Source organism: Coptis chinensis, chromosome 8, assembly GCF_015680905.1.
Source record: "Coptis chinensis isolate HL-2020 chromosome 8, ASM1568090v1, whole genome shotgun sequence".
NCBI classification, from domain to species: domain Eukaryota; kingdom Viridiplantae; phylum Streptophyta; class Magnoliopsida; order Ranunculales; family Ranunculaceae; genus Coptis; species Coptis chinensis.
Window position 1 is genome coordinate 63,368,973 of NC_141463.1, and position 18,340 is coordinate 63,387,312.

The 18,340-nt window shown below is 35.1% G+C and overlaps 1 protein-coding gene across 2 annotated transcripts; it reads right to left on the minus strand.

Moving 5' to 3' along the window:
• Window positions 1-1,065: 1,065 nt before the first annotated feature.
• Window positions 1,066-12,161, minus strand: LOC147482369 (phosphoadenosine phosphosulfate (PAPS) reductase family protein). 2 transcript variants are annotated; one of them, XM_086576949.1, is made up of 16 exons: window positions 11,953-12,161; window positions 11,459-11,504; window positions 11,188-11,357; window positions 10,990-11,107; window positions 10,744-10,826; window positions 10,098-10,157; window positions 9,780-9,917; window positions 9,204-9,300; window positions 8,313-8,363; window positions 8,152-8,232; window positions 4,862-4,924; window positions 3,728-3,790; window positions 2,716-2,868; window positions 1,780-1,837; window positions 1,627-1,679; window positions 1,066-1,537 (listed from the first exon to the last, which is right to left on the minus strand). In XM_086576949.1, exons 1-16 carry the CDS (start codon window positions 12,051-12,053, stop codon window positions 1,454-1,456), a joined length of 1,419 nt encoding a protein of 472 aa, XP_086433075.1. In that variant the 5' UTR covers window positions 12,054-12,161; the 3' UTR covers window positions 1,066-1,453. The 2 variants fall into 2 exon arrangements, with proteins under 2 accessions (XP_086433075.1, XP_086433074.1); XM_086576948.1 differs by having other exon boundaries at window positions 9,663-9,917; window positions 11,953-12,160.
• Between the last annotated feature and the right edge of the window lie 6,179 nt (window positions 12,162-18,340).

Sequence of the window (18,340 nt, forward strand, 5' to 3'; positions counted from 1 at the left end):
AGAAGCTTTCGGTCCTGTTTTAATAATAGAATTGCTAGAGGAGAAGGAAATTGTTCGTACCATCGCCATTTAATCACAAGTATATTAAAGTAACTTAAAAGCTTTTGGGACATCCTTGGGGGTTGGAAAAGGTCAAGGTGTTTTGAATTGCGACAAGGGCCAGAAGACCACTGCAACACATCTATCTATTCTACTCTGTAATGCGGCGTGGGCAAGCGAGCCATTTGCCTTGGCAAATTCCGTTCGCACCAATTCAGACGATTTTACCCTCTATTTCTATTTTAAAAATACAAGAAAGTAGCTAAATATAAATGTAATAGTTGTTTTATTTAGGGGCTAAGAGGTAAAAAATGAAACTTGCTTTATTGATGGCGTGGCCAACTTTTTGATTGAGTTGTCTCTATCAATACAAACTATTGGACGATTCTGTCCCTATTTTACATCTTCAATTACAAAATAATTGTTTTTATATTATTTTAATATTTGTTATGTTTTAGGGGTAAAAATGTATTTTTTTGAAAAAGTTGGTCAGTGCAAACTTAAAAGCTTTTGGGACATCCTTGGGGGTTGGAAAAGGTCAAGGTGTTTTGAATTGCGACAAGGGCCAGAAGACCACTGCAACACATCTATTCTACGTTGTAATGAGGCGTAGGAGAGTGAGCTGGAGAGCTGTGGAAAATCCGTGCGCACAAAAGACAATTTCATTTATATTTTTTCGGACATTTTGTCCCCAGCATCCATCTAAAATTACAATAGAGTCAGCGAAATATTATTGTAATATTGAAGAGCTTGTAAAGGCTAAAAAAAGGTCATTGAGTTGTCTCAATCAAGATAATCTCTTTAGACTATTCTGTCCTTATTTGGCATCTTAAATTACAAAATAAATATTTAGATATCATACTAATAATTGGTATACTTTAGGGGCAAAAACGTCTTAAGATTTTTGTTAAAAAATTTGGCAAAACAAACGAATTGTGTATAGACGCGTGGCGTAGCCACGTGCTCAAAACTAGTGAATATAATAGCTAATGCTTGATTACTGATTTTACCACAACACAATATTGCTAGACGAAGCCAAATGGGCAATAATTAAACCTTTTTTTAATTGATACAGCCAGAGCGCACATTTCCTTTATCTGAGTGCACTTTTATTAGTCTTTATCGGAGAATACAATGACAGTTCTTGAAACATTTTCGGCAGTTAGTATGAACCATATGGGTGTTATACATTACCCCATCATATATGTAAGTTCTAGAGGAAAGGCAATTAATCTCTTCTTTTTAACCCACCTTTCTTTTTCCAGGTTACAAACAGAAGAAATCTCTATGATTTGAATTCAAATGCCCATGAAACTTCTTTCACCAGGAAAAATTTGAATGTGAGAGAACCACAGCGGTGAATTGATTCCTCGAAGACACATGTCATTGCAAATACTTCAAGCTCACTGCAAAATTAGCCACAATTGACTTCAGAAAATGTCCCAGGGTTGAATACTTTGCACAGTTCCTGAACAGCCAATTCTAATCTAAGTTGATCCTGCAGCCAGAAATATAGAATTAATATAACTGAAATTATCATCCAGTCACTGACTATGAACAGTTTCATAGTATATTAAGGTTATATACCTTCCCCACAAAACTAACGATTAGCGGCCCTGCTCTGGTTTTGCGATAACACCCTATATTAAGTGAAAAAGTATAAGGTGAAAATCAGAAATTCTCATTTCTACATCAGAAAATATTTCCCAACATAAAATCCAATTTCCCAAGTGCTCTTACCAAGATATATATCTGGGAACTTCAGACGTAGTTTTGATAGAGGTTGGGCAGTTTCCACCTGCATAATAAATAAGAATAAGAGGATGCATCCAACAAAATCTACGTAATTATCACTTCAATGGTAACTAACACATTATCCCTTCCAAAATGGTTGACTGTACTAGAGAAGACAAACTGTGTTCCCCAGATATGGTGAACCAGTAATTAACTATTTATATTAAAATATAACATTAGAAATTTATCTTAGAGATTTAAGCCAACTAAAGTTTTATTAAGGAGGCAATTTGGGGTGTTGGTAGTTAATAGGCTGGGCAAATAATTGATCATCAATGTACAGTCCTACACTTACCAGGATAAAATAGGTATGGTACTATGGTACTAACATGGCTGATGGCGCATATACATTAAATCTAATTTAACAATAGATGTCACAACCAATTTGAATATCTGGGTACCAGCCGTGACGGGCTAAACGCCAACCCCTAATGACTAATCTGCTTGTCTACCAAAATCTATAGCATTTCAAAATCCTTTGGTAGATAACATATACAGCACTAAGTATATATGGCATATTAGAGTACTTGCATCCACAAATGAACATGCGGGTTTTACTTCACAAATTACATGTAATGTGCAGCAATGCACGACCAAAAAACTATGAACCAGATTGATGGTCACTTGTACTACAAACATTTCATTTTTACCACTCAAAAATCTAGTACCTGAAACCTAGGTGGTTTAATTTGGAATGAGATCCCACACAATTAAATGCAAAATGAGGAAATACTAATGATTAAACAAAAAAAATTGCAAAAAATTTAATCTGGAAAAGTCAGGAGAAAAACTTGTTTCAACAACATTGTCAATAGAGTTTGAAATGGCATGCATGCATATCTAAAGAAGTGTGACACAATTTGAGAAGTATGTTGTACATACATCAGCAAGTGGTGTACTCAAATGCTTTGAAAGAAAAGGTGCCAACAATGACACCGGGGTTCTAGAACTGGTTAATTCAAGTAGACAGTGCCACTCCTTATCTAGCTCAGCCACATTTGTTGCAGAAAGGATGATCACATTTTGGCATTTGATCTGCAAGACACAACCTTTGCATGGTTAGATTTAGTCTCATAGTAAACTTCTTGAAAGGAACCATAGATGCGAGATCAAAAGATTGGGCATCAAGATTCTCAAGAACGTCTGAGAAACACTAATTATAACCCATCAAGATTACAGTTACAGACAACTGCCTTTTATAAAAAAAAAAGTCCCAACTTGAAGTCTTTACATCCAAAAGGATTAAGAATCAGAATCCTAAAAAATATATGCCTCAGACCAACCTCATGAAACTTGACAGCCTATAGAATATGTAAGTATACGAAAAGGCCTCGATTATTTTTAATCCCTAGAATTATTACAAATGCATTGTAAATCCACGGCAAAGAACATATTGTATATCCAAATTTTACTGTCATGAACTAGTGAAATTATATTATCGCTAACGGAGAAGAAAGTTGGGAGTGAAAAGAGAAAAAAAAAAAAAAAAAAAAAAAGGCTACGGACTCAGTTGGTTTCGGCCTTGTATCACTCTTCTCTATGTATAAGAAAATATCAGGGTTTTACATAATAGAAACTTCCTAAACAATTCGGAGATGTCACTTAGAACCCAAACAAAACTCTTGTTATATTGAATAGCAAAATTCTCAATATGAAAATTTTAAGTTCTCCAGCCCAAAATCTTGGTCAAGAATGATCATCCGATTGCTCAGAAAAAGGTAACCATTTAACATCTTTTATATATTAATTGTCCAATAAAACTACACTGATACAGTCATACAACTTATTGTTCTGAAAATTACGTAACAAATGATCTATTGCCAATATATTTCCAACTTCCAGAAAAAAAGCAGAAATCAGAAAAAAGAAGAAGAAGCTAGCACGAAGTGCATACCAAAGGCAGTTGAAGGGATTCATGGTGTAGCAATTCAGTGATACCCTCAGGCAACTGAGCCATCTGAAACAAGAGAAGAAAAGGACAAGGTTTAAACCAATTTAGGCACAATAACAGATAAAAAGAAAAACTGGACATCAATTTGTACACTGCCTTATTTTAAGTTGTTAATCATGTTGTTTAATGGTGCAAACTTTATGGTATTTCTCAGTTAGCAACCTTAGTAAGACAACTTACGGAGTTACGGGCTTGAGTCTATAGTAGTTTCTTCCTGCAATTATGGGAAGTAGCTAGTAAAATTTATCAAGTCACTGTCGAACAACTTTTGCATGGGTAACTAAGTTAGACCAATGCATTATTATGCCCATGTTTATTTCAAGTGGTTTTTTTAATTTTTTTATCGCAGACTTTTTCAGGGAGAAGTATCCATTATGCCTTTGGTCAAGATAGAACATGACACTTACGAAAACTCAGTGTCCAACGGTGATCACCAAAGGATGAGATTTTAAAATTGTCTTAAACACTATTTTAAACTCTCCTCTACTTCTAAAGCCCAATAGGACATCAGATGGCACTAAATTGACCGATAAAGGCATAACCTCTCTTTTGTTTCAACATAAACAATATCAAGGTGCATGCGTATGGTTAGTTTTGAGGTTCAAGACTTTGTTTAGAGTCTCCAATGATTGCAATACGAATTCCGACCAAACTAGATACTGTTTAAAACTGTTCGGACTTCGGACTCATTCCTTTTCTTCAATTTTGTGAACAGAAACAGATAGGCAGCGAAGCACGTAAAGTTCGCACTAATTTTAGAGCTTTCAAAGAACATAAAAGATGTAACAGTTGTAGCACACAAGGATGCAGACTCAGGTACTCAAATATGTTGCTCAAATTTATAATACCATTGCCCGACCACCACAAGGCACTTCTTTGTTGCCCTCTTGAAGCATTATTTTTCATAAAGAGAGAATAAAAACTTAAAAATGGCATATAGGCAAACAATTTAGGCAGAAACACTCATTCCGTGTTTTTGGCAAGGTGAGTAAGAATAATCCCATAAACTAATATAAATATACAATTGCTATTTATAGAACATTTCATGTAAGTGAATTTAAACATCAATTTCATTACCTCATTCTGATCCCCGATGCAATGGTCACCTATGGCATGTCTAAGATACTCTTCATCAGGAGCCTAACGTTCAATACAGTTCAAAGTATTGGATAAGTTAGTGTGCCCTTTTATAAAAGACAGTAAAACAAATACAAACACAGTAACGAACATTACATAGATGTGTCCGACACAGGACCTATATGAAGTAGGACACGGGGACAACTAATTAAAAAATAAAATTACTATTATTCTTTAGTTACACAACTATTTCTTGGGCTCAAGACCTTATAAAGCAGCTCCTTGCAAATAAATAAATATGAAAATGGCATATCATGAAGTTGTAACTATGTTAATGGATTATTTTCTTAGTCTTTTAGGATATAACCCTAGTTTGAAATGATATGCACGTGTCTATGTGTCCGAGTCCGACACCGTTTTTTAAGAATATAAAGTGTTCATGTACTTGAGATAAAAACTTATGGAGTTTCGCATTACTTAACAGAGAATAATTACTAATAACATATTGTTAGAAAAATGGTTGTAATTGAAAGTTCAAAGTGTAGTGAACACATGGAATTACACAAATCCATTGAGAAATGAATGGTAATTTGTCTCTCAAGTTACCCCACTTGAGATGAAATGAATGTGAGAAAGTGTGAAAAACAGTTAGTCCCACATGGGAAGAAGACCAAAGAGTTGTTGAATTTATAAGGCATAATTGTGGCTACTTGGGTTGGGCCCCAAGGGGTACCACTAATTTTCCGTGGAGACGGAATGTAGCCAAGCTCAACAAGAAACACACACACGCGTGCTGCCGCCGCCGGCCATCCGACTGATCGATGCCGCCCAACGTGACTCGACTCGGCTTTGATATCGGGTCGGGTCCGGGCCTGGATGTTGTGTATATTCTTTTTGGACTACGGACTTCTTATTTCTTAAACCAGGCCCAATCCAAATTGGATCCAACAGGCTAGTTAGTTTCTCTTGATATTAAAGTGAGATACACCTTTTCGAAAGGGTGCACTGGTTTGAAACAGTGCTTTATGCCGAAATGGTGCGTCATTTCGATACATTTGACTTTTCAAAGAGTTGCCTAACTTTCCCAAGAGTCACTGTGTTGTTTCGAAAAGGCACAACTCACCTATAAATAGTGGACGAATTTGGAAAGAAAGATACACCAGATCACACATTTATGATCTTTCTCTTCTCCTTCTATTCTTAGTCAAATACTATATTGTGTTCACTGATTCTGTAGAATTGAAGTGCTAGCTTTCTATAGAAAGAAATCCGTTATATCTTGGGAGACAGTTTCCCATCAACCTATAAGCACCGTGTGGGGGAAAATATGTCTTAAGGGGATAGTGGTTCTATACTAGGCTCGGATTTAACAAAGAAGTACAAGACACTTTCAAGACAAAATGTTTGTACTGTTTGGTGATTGGTAAAGAGTAAGTACATTTAAGTTGTATATTCCTAACAACTTAAGTGTCTTATACTTTTTCGTTAAATCTGAGCCTAGTGTAGAAACACTATGTCTTTAAGACAGATTTTCCCCGTCACGATGCTTGAAGGTTGATGGAAAACTGTCTCCAAGATAGAATGGATTTCTTCTATAGAAAGCTAGCACTTCAATTCTACAGAATCAGCGAACACAACATAGTATTTGACTAAGAACAGAAGGAGAAGAGAAAGATCAGAAATATGTGATTTGGTGTATCTTTCTCTCCAAATTCGTCCACTATTTATAGGTGAGTTGTGTTTTTTCGAAACAACACAGTGACTCTTGGTATAAATTAGGCAACTCTTTGAAAAGTTAAATGTTTCGAAAGAACGCACCATTTCGGCATAAAACACTGTTTCAAACCAGTGCCTATTTCGAAAGGTCGCACCTTTTTGGCATAATCCATTGTTTCAAACCAGTGCACCCTTTCGAAAAGTGTATCTCACTTTATTGTTTCAAAAGAAACTAACCAACCTGTTGGACCCAATTCGGATTGGGCTTGGTTTAAGAAATAAGAAGTCCGTAGTCCAAAAAGAATATACACAGCAGCCAAGCCGAACCCGGACCCGAAACCAAGTCGAGTCGGTCGCGGCGATCGGTCGGACACGGCGGCGGGCGGGCAAGACGCCAGCGTGTGTGTTTCTTGTTGAGCTTGACTACGTTCTGTCTCCACGGAAAATTAGTGGTACCCCTTGGGGCCCAACCCAAGTAGCCACATGCCTTATAAACTCAACAACTCTTTGGTCTTTTTCCCATGTGGGACTAAGTGTTTTTCACACTTTCTCACATTCATTTCTCAATCATTTCATCTCAAGTGGGGTAACTTGGGAGACAAATTACTAATTCACTTCTCAATGGATTTGTGTAATTCCAAGTTCCATGTGTTCACTACACTTTGAACTTTCAATTACAAGCATTTTTCTAACACATACTCCAGCGCATCCAAATATATCAGATAGCCTGAGCAAAAAATATCTATACTTTTGTCCCAGTCATAGTTGACAACTTTTGTGTTTCTCAAATGTCTACTAGTAAATAATGTTTGTTACGCCCACATTTACGAGTCCCAAAATGAATTAAGGGATGATTTTTGGTGGATATGATGTCCCAATCATGGTGATCACCTTCATAAAAAATCATCTTATTTGACTCTATCTATCCTTGCAAAAGTTGTGTCCAATCTTACAACTTGTATCTAACAGTTCACAATTTTATGATATCACAACAACTATTGATAAGGTTAGACTTCTTCAAACGAGCTCGACATCTTCAAATGAGCTGATCATTTGTGAATTGTGAGCATGTTCTCCTTTGAGAGGAGATCATATCCACAAAAATCTGCTCCTCAATCATTTTTAAGTCCCAAATTTTCTGGGAACATGTACAAAATGTTCTGTTTTGGACTTCTTTTTTTTGGTTGTTTTTATCCCATGACCAACTTGTTGATAGTCAACCACGCTACCAACATATCAATAGGGGCATGTACAGAATGTGGGCATAAGAAAATGAGGCTCCATATATATAGTACCAATGTTTACACTCATTAGCACTTACCGAAAGTGATGGAGAAACAATAAATATTAATCCTGATATTCTTCTATAGATAGAGCATACAGACAATATATCCTGATATTCTTCTATAGATAGAGCATACAGACAATATATCCTGATATTCTTCTATAGATAGAGCATACAGACAATACAATAGGCAACATTCACAGGAAGAAGAAAAAAAGATTACATTCACACAACCAAAATATTAACATGTTAGCATAGAATTGCTTGCATCTATAAAACTAAAACGCACCATACGAACTCCAAAGGCTTTTGCAACGCCTGCCACAGTAATATCCGAATGCAAGGGGCCAACACCTCCAAATATAAATAACTGCAAGACTGAGATCAGATGTTTTCCACACAAAAGAGCCAATACCCTTACATAAAAATACCAAATAGAGAGAGGCCTACCATATCAGTAGCAGACTTCTCTTTTTCAACTAGTTCAGCTACAGAATCGACCTGCATTTTGACATATACAAAAGAAAAATAAGGAGCTTTAAGAAGCGAACATAAATACCTCTAGAATATAAAAACTGATATGCAATCTGCATATCAGGATAGCAAGTAGATTTCCAAATACAAATGACTAGTTGCAGATGTTAAGTCTTATGGTGACTCTACATGCATCCATCAAGAAACTCAAAGCATATACCTTGTTTTTTCTGATAAAAGTATTAATAACCATTTAGAGTAGAGAAGAGGACTGGTGCTGCTTGAAGTAGAGAAAGAGTTGTGGTTAGAATTGAATGAACTTTCTATATAGCTGGAGAATTTTGTAATACCACCACCATCAGCTACGGTTTACTTCAAGTCAAAGAACAAAATCTTGTGAAGTATCACAATCTTAAAAGGCCTCTAGACTAATGTATCACAAAACACAGTCTATATGAAATCCTTCCACAGTATATTGAAAGAAAATTCAGACTGAAATATCAAGCAACTATTATTTACAGTTTGAGAGTAAATGAAACAAGATTTCACAGATGATACCAAAAATCAATTCTCTGCCCAAAACAGGTCTTGAAAAAGGTTCTCTGCAACCTTTTGTTTTTTGGTAAAAATGCTTAAAGACTTGAGTTGGGGGATCTCGAGTTAACAAGTCGTGATTGAGGATTTCTACCATGCAATATTTAGGATTGCATAGGATTGTTTAAAGACAGTGGTGGTCTCGTATACAGTGGATACAGATATGTTGTCACTCTAGGCATATTGAAGTATCCAGGCACCATAAATCTTAGCAATATTTTAATATCACCAATTAAAATTGTAATAATTCTTTTCTACAAAATAGTTACTTACTTCATTCCGAACAACAGCAGTTTGTGATACAGCCCAGCCAATAGAGTGAAGCTTTCTACACAATGGTGGTCCCAGTTGGTCCTCACCAAAGCCAAACCTGAGCTATGGAAGAGACAGAGAAGCATATATTAGATACACAACTTCAAACTTAAGCATGAATCATAATTGCAACCTTTGTGACCAATAACGGTGTACCAGATAAATAAATTGCATTAAGGATATGTTCCTCAACCTAATGTCTTTTGGTAATGTCAGGAAATACAGTATAATAATATGTTTATGATGGATGAAGCATAAGCTAGTTTCATTTTTAGTTTAGGATCTAAGATTTAGATGTATTAAATACTTCTGTAGTGACACAAAACACACACATATGTAACACATAAAAGAAAAAAGATCCAACTGATCGAAATGAAACTTTGTCAAAATACAAAAGTAATGCCACAGATCAGGACTTACAAAATCTCATCACCCACAGTAATAATTGATGCTGTGAGAGTACTATTCTGATGCGGGTCTATACTATTCAGTCCATTGCTTACAACTGGAACACTTCCAGAAGCCGGAGGTGTATACCTTTTTGCTCTCCCAGCTCTTTCCAATCTTCCATCAGTAAGTAGATAAGCAGGTCTAAAGTGATCTCTCTTGCTAGATTCACTGATGCACAGTAACGAATTTGGTACCGTATCATATATACTTCCGATAGAAGTGTAACTGTAAAACAGAGAAACCATTTATGATTACCTATGTAAATAAATTCGAGAAACCAGAAGAACCACTATATACATTTAAAACAGTGAGAGTCGGTTAAAGTTAAATCATGGTGCTCACACCAGGAGAACTTCCGAGGCACTGACTTCGAAAATACTATAAGCTCAGTTAAAAGAGACTTACCCCTGATCATAAAGACTGCAGTATTGAACTTTACATGTCAAAAGAAATGCCCATACATCCCTGTAAGAAAGATAGAATGATGTTAAAACCTTCATAATTTGTCTGAACCCAAGTCACATTGACACAGATACACATGTTGTTGTCCCACACAGATACAGAGTGTCTGACGCGGCGATTTATATGAAGTCAGACACAAGGAAAAAAAAAAACTTTTTACCATGCTTTAGTTACACAACTAATTCTTGGCTAAAGACCTTACAAAGCGCGTCCTTACAAACAATTACTTATGAAAGTAACATATCATGGAGCTGTAACTATGTTAATAGATTATTTTCCTAGTCATTTAGGGTATAGAAGAACCCCTGGTTAAAAAACCGTATGCACAACATGTCCATGTGTCCGACATGAACTTTTTTTTTCTTCCTTTTCTTTCTATTTAATAGATTATTCTTTTTTCTTTTTTCTTTTCTTTGAATATGAATATGAATCTATGTTCTTAGGTTTGCACAGACAAACTAGGAAGAAATGTATATGTATCCCTCCGCTCAAGTAATATGAAGTTGTGAACAATGACAAGCTACAGATTTCCCTTTTCCAACTTTTGAGAGTCTATGTTCACATGTAAGCTAGTTTAGTTAGAAATAACCTGTATGACCAATCTAAGATTGGATTCACTCTCATGAAAGGTGGCCATCCAGGCGAACTAGGGGAAAACTGTTCTTGGCCAACCTGCACACAGAAAATAAATGCAAAGGATGCCAATTTATCATGTTGATCCCATTAAAGGTGGTTATTCAATGTGAAAATCTAAGCGAAATGGCTATGCATCTGGGATAAAAATGAAACATTTCTTCTGAGAGAAAAATAAAAGAGTGAAAATAAATGCATTTACCGCATTGGGGTCGCCTATTCTTGTACCAAGAAATATAGCTTTGGTTGGTTTTTCCTTCAGTAGAGCCTCCAAACCCAATTTGAAATCTAAGCGAATAGTTTCTATTTTCAATCCATAACTGGTCGAACAAGTAAAGAGCCATTTATTTTATATACTCTGACATAAAGACAAATCAAAAGCAACAAAAAGCTTTCTTACTTTGTAGCTGTTTCGTGAGTGAATGAATTGATCTCAGGGAAAGTATATGGGGTCTCAAAATAAATAGTTCGTATGGGACACTTTAGTGTGCAATTTTGTACATTCCCGTCTGAATCATCAGGTTTTCCCACTTGCAAAAAGTAACCAGCCCTAAGAAGATGTAGCAAAACCTGAAAAACCAAGCAATTGCAAAAAATGATGTGTAAAGAGCCTACCTAGTTTACTGCATAAATAGAACTCCTATTCAGACAAGAAATGGGAGAGAAATTACAGTTGAATCTTTCCCTCCATTAAAGCTAAAGGCAACCTCTTCAAACCTGTTAACAAAGATATTTTCAGTGCATAGCAAAATTGAACAACAGAAAAATGAAGGGAACCCTTCACGTAATAACAATTAGTTTATAAAATACAAGGCACGTGGCTCAAGATCAACTCGGACACAATAAGTACAATTTCTATAGTTGTTCCTTGAGAAGTACATTAAATTTGATAATTCCACTGTCACTTCTAATATAACGATTTAAGTTTCCTGTTATGCTTTAAAAGATGCTCCTTTAATCCCTCTCAAGTCTCAACACACCTGATGTAGCAAGTATTGCCTAGAAACACAATATCTATTTATATAGAAACCAACACACACTCTAAGCTTCTTCAAATTGAACTTAAAAGTTAGTAAACAACATAAACTCCATATAAAACGATGTAATAGTAGCCACCTCAGCATTTCGAGATTGAACATAGTAATTACAAAGCTAAAAAGCTTACTTGTAGAGAGCAAGAGCTCTTTGAATGACATAAATAGCGTTATTATACTTGCTTTTCAATCTTCTATCCTCGCTTTCACTTATCGCTTTATCAATCTCCATAATAGTTCAATAATATCAAAACTAGTCTAAATCAATTTTTTCAGACCTTGTCTTTATAAATAGAGATAGTTTATGTGGAATGAATGAATGAATGGGTTATCGTCTATTAAATACCTAAAATGACCTTGTCATAATAATAATAATAATAACAAAATATTCATGTGTATTGAATTTACGGACCCACGGGAAATACCACACGTCCACACAAGTCAAATCCGATTGGTTGAGAAAAATTACGCACTAAAATCCAACTCAGAAAAATAAGAGAAAAACAAAACGATCAAATAAACAGTATTCTTCCTTGTATTTGTTTCTATTTTTTCACCGGTGTAGGCCTGTATAGACTCTAGAGAACCAAACTACCGAAAATAAACAGTCTGCCATGTATTTGTTTCTCTTTTTCTGGTTCAATTTCCAGAAAACCAGCAAACACCCAACATTGTAAAAGGTTTGAAATAGGTGGAAATAATGAAAATAAAAGTCATTCCGTTGAGATTTAATTTCGGGTTTGTGTGGAAATAGCCCATCTGTTGTTGATAGGCAGTCGATCTACTTTGACAAGAAAGCCTATCTAAGGCTAAATCCAATGGTTTGTGTAAGCACAATAATGCCGTTAATAGCGAAAATCAAATCCAACCCATCTGTTGTATTTAATATAAAATTGATTTTGTTAGGCAGTCGATCCAGGCTTTTTTGTGCTTTTTAAAAAAACCAAATTTTTTTGTGCCCCCTCCCACGTGTAGCTAAAAAAAAAACATCTCCCCATTCTACCCCTTTCAAGAAAAAAAACACCCATCTAAACAAAAAAAAATCGCCTCATCTCTTCACTCTCATCTCTCAACACCACCGCCACAAGAAAAAATAGAAGTCCCAGAAATTGGTTTGGATTTTTCTTTCCCACTGAAAGAAAGAGAGAGGCAAAAAAACTTCAACAGGTAATTCTACAAACTTGTTTATAGTACTCTTGTACTTTACAATGTTGTAAATGTGAATCAAGAAATCCATTTGTTTTGATTTATAGTTGTTTTCGTGATTGGATGCCAATTGTTTGTTCAATTTCCTCACAAAGATTGTTTCCTTCAAACCGTTAGTTTGCTTTATTTGACAATGGCACCAAAATTGCTGTCCAAAAATTATGGTAGACCTACAAGTAGAATATGAATTGAACAATATTCAATGAGATACGAATTATCCAAGTTTGCTTGCTAGACTATCGATATATGTAGAATGAATAATATCTACAGTATCCCTATTTGATGGACGACTCGAATAGAAAAATCGTCGAGACCCTTTAGTCCATAGGGTAATAAGGTGCAGGCTATTCTTCACTTACATGCATTAATACGGCCGGGTGCCATAAGGTAGGGCTCCCCACTCCGCCCGAATAGTCAATTTTTCCTCCACTAGGGGTGCTCTCCTACTTGGATTGAAACCCACTTTCGCTTCCTACTTCAAGTGACAACTTGTTCATACATATCCATCCGCCTGCCGGCGAAAACATTGAGAGCTATCGACCAAGAGCAACGGAACCGGGTAGCGAGGGAAGAGAGCGAAGCATTACCGAGGCCGGGGAATGAATATTTATTACCATTACCATCAATTATTCCTTATTGTACTTTTAGTGAAGATTCTCACTTAGCGTCTTCTCAATGCAGAGTTTGAGGCTTCACCGGAGAGGCCAACGATTTGATACTTCATTTGTATTCCATTATCTTACCTTCCCCGAAAGCGTAACTATTTCTCCCCGCTATGCCTAGTGGTGCTTGCTTGGCCTTTTGCCTTAAGTTTGAGCCACCCCTCCATTTCCCTCCCCTTAAAAGTCTGAAATGATCGTTGGTGAAATAGCGTAGTATAGGTCTGGGTGGGATAATACGAAATAGTGCAGTTGCCAATTGGCATTAGTGTTTTCTCATGGCAGGAGTACACTGGCTTAGACCCATAGCTGAATTTCAGAGACAACCAGTTATTATTGTGACTGTTTCTGGCATTATTAGGATTAGCTCATTGTAAGTTGACCTAAGGGCTAAGGTTGAACTGTATGGTGTTTCAAAGTTATTATTGTGTTTCAAAGTGTTATTATTGACACACACTTTAGATATGTGCTAGTGTGCTTTAGATATGTGCTAGTGTGCCTACACACCATAGAGATCATCCTTACAAGAATTAACGATTTGGATGTTTGTACCCATGCCTACAAGATTTTTTGCAAAAACTAACCCTTTAAAGTTCTGTGGCTTTCTTTCATTTCCATTTTCTTAGTGTTTTCTTAATCTTGAGCATTACTCTAGATTTTCATCAGTTGGAGCTATACAAATCCGAAGGATTGGAAAGTAATCTTTGTTGATGATCAATTTATTTTTTACAAAATTGATTTCCACATCTTTTTATTGCTTGTTTATAATCCTCACTCAAATTCACAACTCATGTGTGGAAAATGCTTTCAATCATGTGTGGAAAATGCTTTCAATCAATGCATTAAGAAGATAGTGTGGTCTAGTTTTGTGTCATACCATCAGTAGAAAGAAAATGCGACACTTAATTTTATTTGTCGTAATGCAAGACCAATTTATTTAGTTTCATATTATAAATTATGTTTGATTTTGGTGTTAATTTATTTCTCACCAGTTACAATGTCCGGCATTTTACACAAATTCAGAGGTAGGGATACAAAGTCGAAAAAGTCTGGGACACCAAATGCCCCAAATTAACGCGACAATCTCAACGGGCGATGGAGGCCATTGAGGCAGCAACTGACCGTGGGAAAAAATTCTATGAAAGTGAAGCGTTTAATCCTTCAAGGATTAAACTTGCAGAAAAAAGTGAGACATTGGCATGGGAAAAGGAGATCATGAGCAAAATACATCGACTATGACACCTCAAGGAAAAAAGAATGGTAAAAAACCAAAAACAAATTTTGAAAGATCAAACTCTTCAACATTCACGGACTCCTTCAAAAAATTTGCACTTTGAAGAATCAAGAAAGCGATTGATTAATTTGATTAAAATTTTAAATGTTTAGATGTATTTGATGTATTTTTAATGTATTTCTTTTTAATTTGTTGTTTTTTTTTTTTTAATAAATGTTTTATTTAAATAATTAATTAAGTTGTTGGAATAAATTTAATCTTAAAATTGAAATTATAACAAAGAGATACAAATAAATCAAAAAAATTTAAAAGGGTAGGATAGAATGGTAATTGCACAAATTAAGTTATTAAAAAAAAAAAAAAAATCAATTTTTGTGAGTGGCGTGTAACTTATTATTTGAATTAATAATTGAATTCTGTACGCCATTGTGAGTGGCGTGTAACCTATTATTTAAATTAATTACAATTCCTACCGCCAGCATGGCAACACTAATAATGATTTTTTTGATTGCCCGCCATTGGCAATGGCGTACAGAGCATACGCTATAACGTTAAAATTGACGGCAAAAATAGAGAAATTTATGAAGATAGCGTTGGCGGTATAACGTTTTAACGTACCATTGGATCACATTTTACGTTAAATTTGACGATTTGCAGCACCATTGGACTTAGCCTAAGAAATATATTTGTTGTTCATGAGCTAACCAATTTCTTAATTGCAGAATTTCTTTATCAAAATCGTTAATAAGTTCACCAGTAAATAAAAAAAATGTCAACGGTCTACAACGGTGAGAATTAGAGTTAACAGTATGAGGCTCATGCACAAGTGACCAGGGCCGGCTTAGGGCCCTGCAGCCAAGGGGCCCCAATATATTGCAGCATGCTATTGTTTTTTTTTTTTTTTTTTTTCATTTTTTTTAGTAGTGGAAACTACGTTTCCTTGTATTCTCCAAAAAAACTCCTCGCCTATTCATAACTAATAAAAGTTCTTCATTTATCACCTCTTAACAAATATAAAGTATTAAAAGCTACATTATAATTTTACTTCCATCATCTCTCCTTGCATTCTTTATTTTTTATCCATAATCCCTCATTATTTCTATATTTTTGGTGTATAATTCTTTTTCTTATCTTTCTCTAGACTCTATTAGCAATAATCTATTGAAGTTTGTTAGTTTGAAGATACTATTAAAATAAAAAGGAAAAGGTTGGAATCAGTTTTTTACACTAATTGTTATCTTCTAATTCGATATTTCGAACTTTAGTATTAATAGTAGAAAGTCCTCTATTCAAACTCTGCTTAGGGCCCCTAATTGTCTTGAGTCACCCTTGCAAGTGACCAGACTTAACATTTGACTGTGGACAAAAATATCAATACTTTCAAAATATGTATTTACGTTTTATATGCTTAGAGCATCATTAAATTGTAATCGATTTCTAATGTGACAATTGACAAAAAAATTGGCAATTTTTGTCCCCAACATACTGTCAAAACACCGTTTTTATTTTAACAATTATCAAATCTGAAACAAAATTAGTCAGAAATATAGAAATGACTCGCACGGGACAAGTTTTGTTGTCCAGTATTTTTTTTTTAATAAAAAATTCAAACGGCTCGAATTTGTACCGTTGGAATTAACGACTATATTTAGTTCCGTTGGACTGGGCCTATATATATTGCATATTTGGTTAACTAATTTTTCACCAATTCATTCATTTTCTTCTTTCTTTTTTATTCTTCACCAAAATTACAAAATGTCTTTACAAAGGTCTAGAAGTAGAGGAAATAGAGGTGGTAGAAATAGTGAAAAACCAAAGCCAAGAAAACAGCCAGCATACTATGTTTAAGGTCGTTCAAAAATTTCACAACTATAGAAGATGAAATTTTATGTCATAGTTGGATTTTTATTTCAGAAGATGCAGTTGTTGGAACGGGCCAAAACAGACATGTTTTTTTTTTAGAAAATTGCTGATGAAATGAACAAGCGTATGAGCCAGCTTGGTCATGTAGGGCAACCACGAACTAGTGGATCGGTTCAAGTGCGTTTTCACATCATCCAACATGCGGTAAGTTTATTTCAAAGGTTATTATGATCAACAATTGAGAGTGAATGCTAGTTGTACTAATGACGGATGATACAATGTCACGAGCTTGTACTAGTTTTTCAACTGTTCAAAGTAAACAATTTAAATTTGAGAATTGTTATTGGATTTTAATTTTAAGTCCAAAATGAAATCACTTCTATCAAGCTAGAAGTGATAGTAGTTCAAAAAGCAGAGAACCACTTCTAGTAGTGATGTTACTGGTGGCATCAGTGGTGGATCAACCGCTAACAATATTGGAATAGCCAATATTTCATTAGATGAAGAAAGTCAACTATCGAGGGAAATGTCCGGATCAGAAAAACGGCCAAGAGGAAGAAAGTTTAAGAAAAGAGATGCTGATGAAGTTGCGCACCAAATGACACAAACTCTGGAGGAGGTCAGAGACAATAAACTTACAACTGCAAAATATCTGCAAGAACAAATAAAGCTAAAATGACAAATGTTCTTCTTAATGAAAAAGGAAAAAGAAGACGAAATATTGAGGCTTAAAGCACAGAAAGAACAAGATATCATGATGCTTGATTTAAACAAGTTTAGCGGTATTCAACTGACATTTTGGGAAGCTAAGCAAGCAGCTATCTATCGTATGTAAGTGGATTGAACAAGAGCAAGGTATTCCTACATACTGCTCCTTCTATTCCTAATTATCCAACCTCTCCTAGTCCATACATTCCAACCCTTCCTAGCCCATACATTCCAACCCCTCCTAGTTCATACACTCAAATCCATCCTTCTCAACAGTTTGGGTATTTTTCTTCTCCTGGATCAACAAACAGTGTTAGTCAGTCTCGTGGTAGGCGAGCACGCTCTCCCAATCTATTTATGAGGGATGAAAATGAAGAATATGAAGACGATGATTTTTAGTTATAACGTTTTTAATTTCAAGTATATTGTAACATTTTTAATTTTAAGTATGTTGTAACGTTTTTAATTTTAAGTATGTTGTACCATTTTTAATTTCAAGTATGTGCAAATCTTATTTAACAAATCACAATCTTATTTAAACAAAACAAGCTTGATGAAAGTACACTTAACAGAAAATACAGAAAACACACTTAAAAAACACAGTTAACAGAAAATTCAACTAAGACAAATCAAACTTAAACAAACTTATTAGTTGTTCCTTTGGTTGTGGCATGCACCATAACATGCTCAATGATGTTCAACTAGATCATTCTTCAATTATTGATTAGTAGCTCTACAATGAATACTTAATGTCCTGCTTACCATGTTTTGCACAAATAGATGGTCATTACTCTGCATCTCAACTTCATGCTGCAACCGTTCATCTAAAGGTGGTTTCCACTTTGGAAG

Excerpts from the sequence above, each read along its gene's own strand:
- LOC147482369 (XM_086576948.1), bottom strand. The coding sequence starts at position 12,053 with ATGGAGATTGATAAAGCGATAAGTGAAAGCGAGGATAGAAGATTGAAA. Across the intron at positions 11,108-11,187 it reads ACTCACGAAACAGCTACAAA|TTATGGATTGAAAATAGAAA; the intron begins GTAAGAAAGCTT and ends TTGTTCGACCAG. Across the intron at positions 1,538-1,626 it reads TCGTTAGTTTTGTGGGGAAG|GATCAACTTAGATTAGAATT; the intron begins GTATATAACCTT and ends TTCTGGCTGCAG.